General features: G+C 57.3%; 1 protein-coding gene across 1 annotated transcript in view; it reads right to left on the bottom strand.

Annotated features, from left to right (window-relative positions):
* Positions 1 to 545: 545 nt before the first annotated feature.
* LOC142595037 (SUN domain-containing protein 3-like) overlaps positions 546 to 3274 on the bottom strand; it is a 10800-nt gene continuing 8071 nt past the window's right edge. The window contains 2 exon segments of the mRNA XM_075722117.1: positions 546 to 561; positions 1845 to 1969. Of these exon segments, the coding sequence (XP_075578232.1) occupies positions 546 to 561; positions 1845 to 1969 (141 nt within the window).

Here is a 3274-nt window from a genome sequence, read left to right as displayed (position 1 = left end):
CACGGGTACCCAAAACCAAAACAGCTTCCGTGGGAGTTTTAACCGCTGCAGAGCTGCAGGCCGACCACCTGACCGTCAGTGTCACAGGGCCCCAATTCCCAGCAGTTACAAAGGCCCTTTTGAAGGACTCTCATGCGTGCCACCTTCTCTGAAGAGGACCTGCTGCCTCCCTGTTGCCAGCGTTAGCAGCAGAGCCCTATGGCTCTCCAGCCCACGCTTTCCCTCCTTGTACGCAGGGGTGACTGGCCGTCAGCTGCTACTTTAACGGCTCTCTTTGCCATGCTCCTTTTCTGTCTCACTTCCTACTGTACCCGTCAGGGTGGGCTTCTTGTCATTCTAGCGTGAGCCCAGCTTCTCAGTAGGAGGACTGCACTGCTGTCCTCATGCTTACCTACTGGAGAATGTGGAGAAGAAATGATAACTAGCCAATAGTAACTCTACCCATAGCCCACAGCTCTGAAGGCATAGACCAGCCTGTACTTATACTTATATCCTGTTATCTACCTACTCTATGGTCTGTCCAGAGAGGCAAATGATGATTACCTTTAATAGAGAACGGAACTGGGGGGAAGCAGGGGGAAAGAAAAGGTGCACAAAAAGAAAAGTGTAGGCATGCAATCAAAACCAAAAGGAGCCGAGTTATCCCAAGGACCGGCTCAGCCCACCTCGCTTTGGCTGGCAGCAAGCTGTGCAGCTGGGAGGAAAAAAAGCTGATGTCCGAGTTCAGGTGCGAAAGAGCAGAAAAAGCCTGAGAGGGCTCCTTTTCACTGTCCTCCTGCCCGTGTGCGTGCTGGGACCTCCTCATTTCCCTGAAGTCCTGCCAGCCTAACGGGGACGTGGCATGTGTCCAGTCCATGTGCCACGAGGAGAAAGAGGATTGACCGTGAAGGGGGTAGCAAATAACTGCATCTGCGGTAGCAAAGGGGCAGCAGCCGTGCCTCAGCTTCGGAGCTGCCCAAAGCCGCCCCGAGCCCCAGGAGCCCCCGGCGCCTGGGTGTTTGCTTGGCCCTGAAGCCCTGCGGGGCCTGCCAGCACTGCGGAGCCCCAGGGACGGAAGCGAAGGACAGCGGTCAGCCCCTGTGCGGAGAGCGATGGCGGCTTTGCCCTTCCTTCAGGCCACAGGAGGGTGCCCTGGGCCATGCCAGGACAGGGCGTCTCTCCTCCTCACCGCCCCGGGGAAGGTGAGGCCTGAGGAAGGCCCTGGGTGCTGGGCTCAGCGCGGGCCGTGTGACCGGGGGCAGAGCCCCGTCTTCCTGCCGGGTGCCGGCCTGGCCGACGCAAGCGGCTCCCGTCACGCAGCTCCTCCTGCCCCGGGCTGCGGCTGGCAGCACAGACAGACCCGCATTTTGGGAAAGACTTGCTGTTCCAGAACCAATCCAGGGCAGCTCCCCTTCCTTCCTCTTCCCTCCCCTTCCCCGCCTTTCCCCCCGCTCCCTCCCTGAGCAGGCCCAGACCCCATGTGTGGACTGAGGGACGGCAGAGCTGTGCACAGCCCTTGTGCTGCTGCGAGAGCAGCTCCAGGTGCAACGGCCCTTCTTGCAGGCTGTCTCTGCGCAGGCCCAGTGCCCCAGCTGGCCGAGGAGCGAGCTGCGGTGCTCACAGTTGATCCTTAGCCGCCTCCCGCGTAAGACAACTGTACCTTGCTTTAATCTTTCGTGTCTAGGACTGTGTAGGCAGCAAGTGTGTGGATGTCAGGCTTTCTGCCACGTACTCCGGAAGCCTCCGGTAAGCTCGGGGGTCGAGAGAGGGACAGGGAGCTCTCTTAGCAGTTAGCATCACAGGCAAAGCAGGGTCGAACTCGACTTGGTGAAAATTAATGGAGTTTATTGCCAGGCGAAACTGACGCCCGTCCCCCGTCTTTGAGAGGATCACCGTGCACCCTGAATCGATAGAGGCAGGTGTAGGCCGGGTGGCCCCAGTTGCTCAGCACTTGCAGCCTTACGTAATTCGCAAAACCAGAGAGCTCCTTCTGAAATGAGAAGAAGAAATGAGTTGCCTTTTCCTCTCTAGCATTTGACTACTGACAGAGTAGTGCCGCAGCGAGGGACTCGTTCAACAGCTTACTTCTGGCTGCCCTGCGAGGCCTTTTTGACCTCTCGTGGTCAGGAGGTTCTTCTCCTGCTCTACCTCATTTGGCCATGAGAATAGTCAAGGAAGAAGCAGCTACCAGAAGCAGCTTCGGCAAATAGGTTGGCAAGGTCTTCTTGCCTGCTTTGAGGCGTGTGCTTCCGCAGTCAGAAGACCCAGTGGTGCTAGTGCCTTCTCTAGAAAGCCACCGGAACAGAATGGCCTCCCTGTCACCACGCGCTACCAGCAACAACAGAATCCCCAGCAAGCCCAGTATTTCTCGTCTTTAACTAGCAGGCCAGTAGCAGCGCATACGATGGGATGCGGCCACTTGGATGCGCTTGGCGTCCAGGCAGCCAAGCCGCTTTCAGCTTCAACCGCGGCGCTTGTAAGCGCTGAAGCTTAAACCCAAAACGCAAGAGAAGAACAACATCAGTGCGGGCGTACGCCGTCAGGAAGTTAAAGCAGAAGAAAGGCCGGCGTGGCACGTGCTCAAGGAGAGGGCTGCCTGTAGCCCTTTGGCAGGGAAGCTTCTGCCCAGCCAACCGCATTTCTCCTCCTCTCCTCCAATTCTCCTCCCTCTTTGCTCCCGTACCTTCAGCTGGAAGGTCTGCCTGGGATTCAGCACCGCCTGGAAAGTGAACTGTCCCAGGAACGTTCCCTGCTCCTCATGTTCTTCCTTCAGGCCCTAGAGAAAGAGAGGGGTGGAGAAAACAAGAGCGCCTGGTACACCGTGGGAAGACTTACCTTCAGTCAGTGAAGTACTGCTTTATTTCAGCTACGTAGTCCAAGGACGAGGAGCACAAGGAGAAGACAAGAAGCTGCAGCGGGGGAGCACGCCACGCTTGCCTACTCTACGAGTCTCAGCTGAGAGTCAGAGAAGGAGCAGACGTTCCCAGTGAGTGCGGGGTAACCTGAGGATCACGAATGCCCACTGGGATTGGAAGCCAAGAAGGTCTAGGACCGTGCACCGTGGCCAGCTCCTTTTCCCTGTGGCTCCTGGGGTTGCACCTTGCCCCAGGAGCTTCCTTTTGAGCGGTACATTGGATAAGAGAGGAATACAACTCCAAGGAGCTTGTTTCTTCTGCGAGGCAGGGGAAAGCGCAGGCCGCTGGACTCTCTGACCTGTATTCCCTCCCGGCTTAGAAAAATGCTATGCAACCCCCTGCCCCCGACTCTAGAGAAATCACTTACGTAGACAGCAAAG

This window comes from Pelecanus crispus, chromosome 16 (assembly GCF_030463565.1).
Source record: "Pelecanus crispus isolate bPelCri1 chromosome 16, bPelCri1.pri, whole genome shotgun sequence".
Taxonomy (NCBI): Eukaryota; Metazoa; Chordata; class Aves; order Pelecaniformes; family Pelecanidae; genus Pelecanus; species Pelecanus crispus.
The sequence above is the reverse complement of the archived record's forward strand: the minus strand, read 5'-3'. Positions and strand labels throughout refer to the sequence as shown.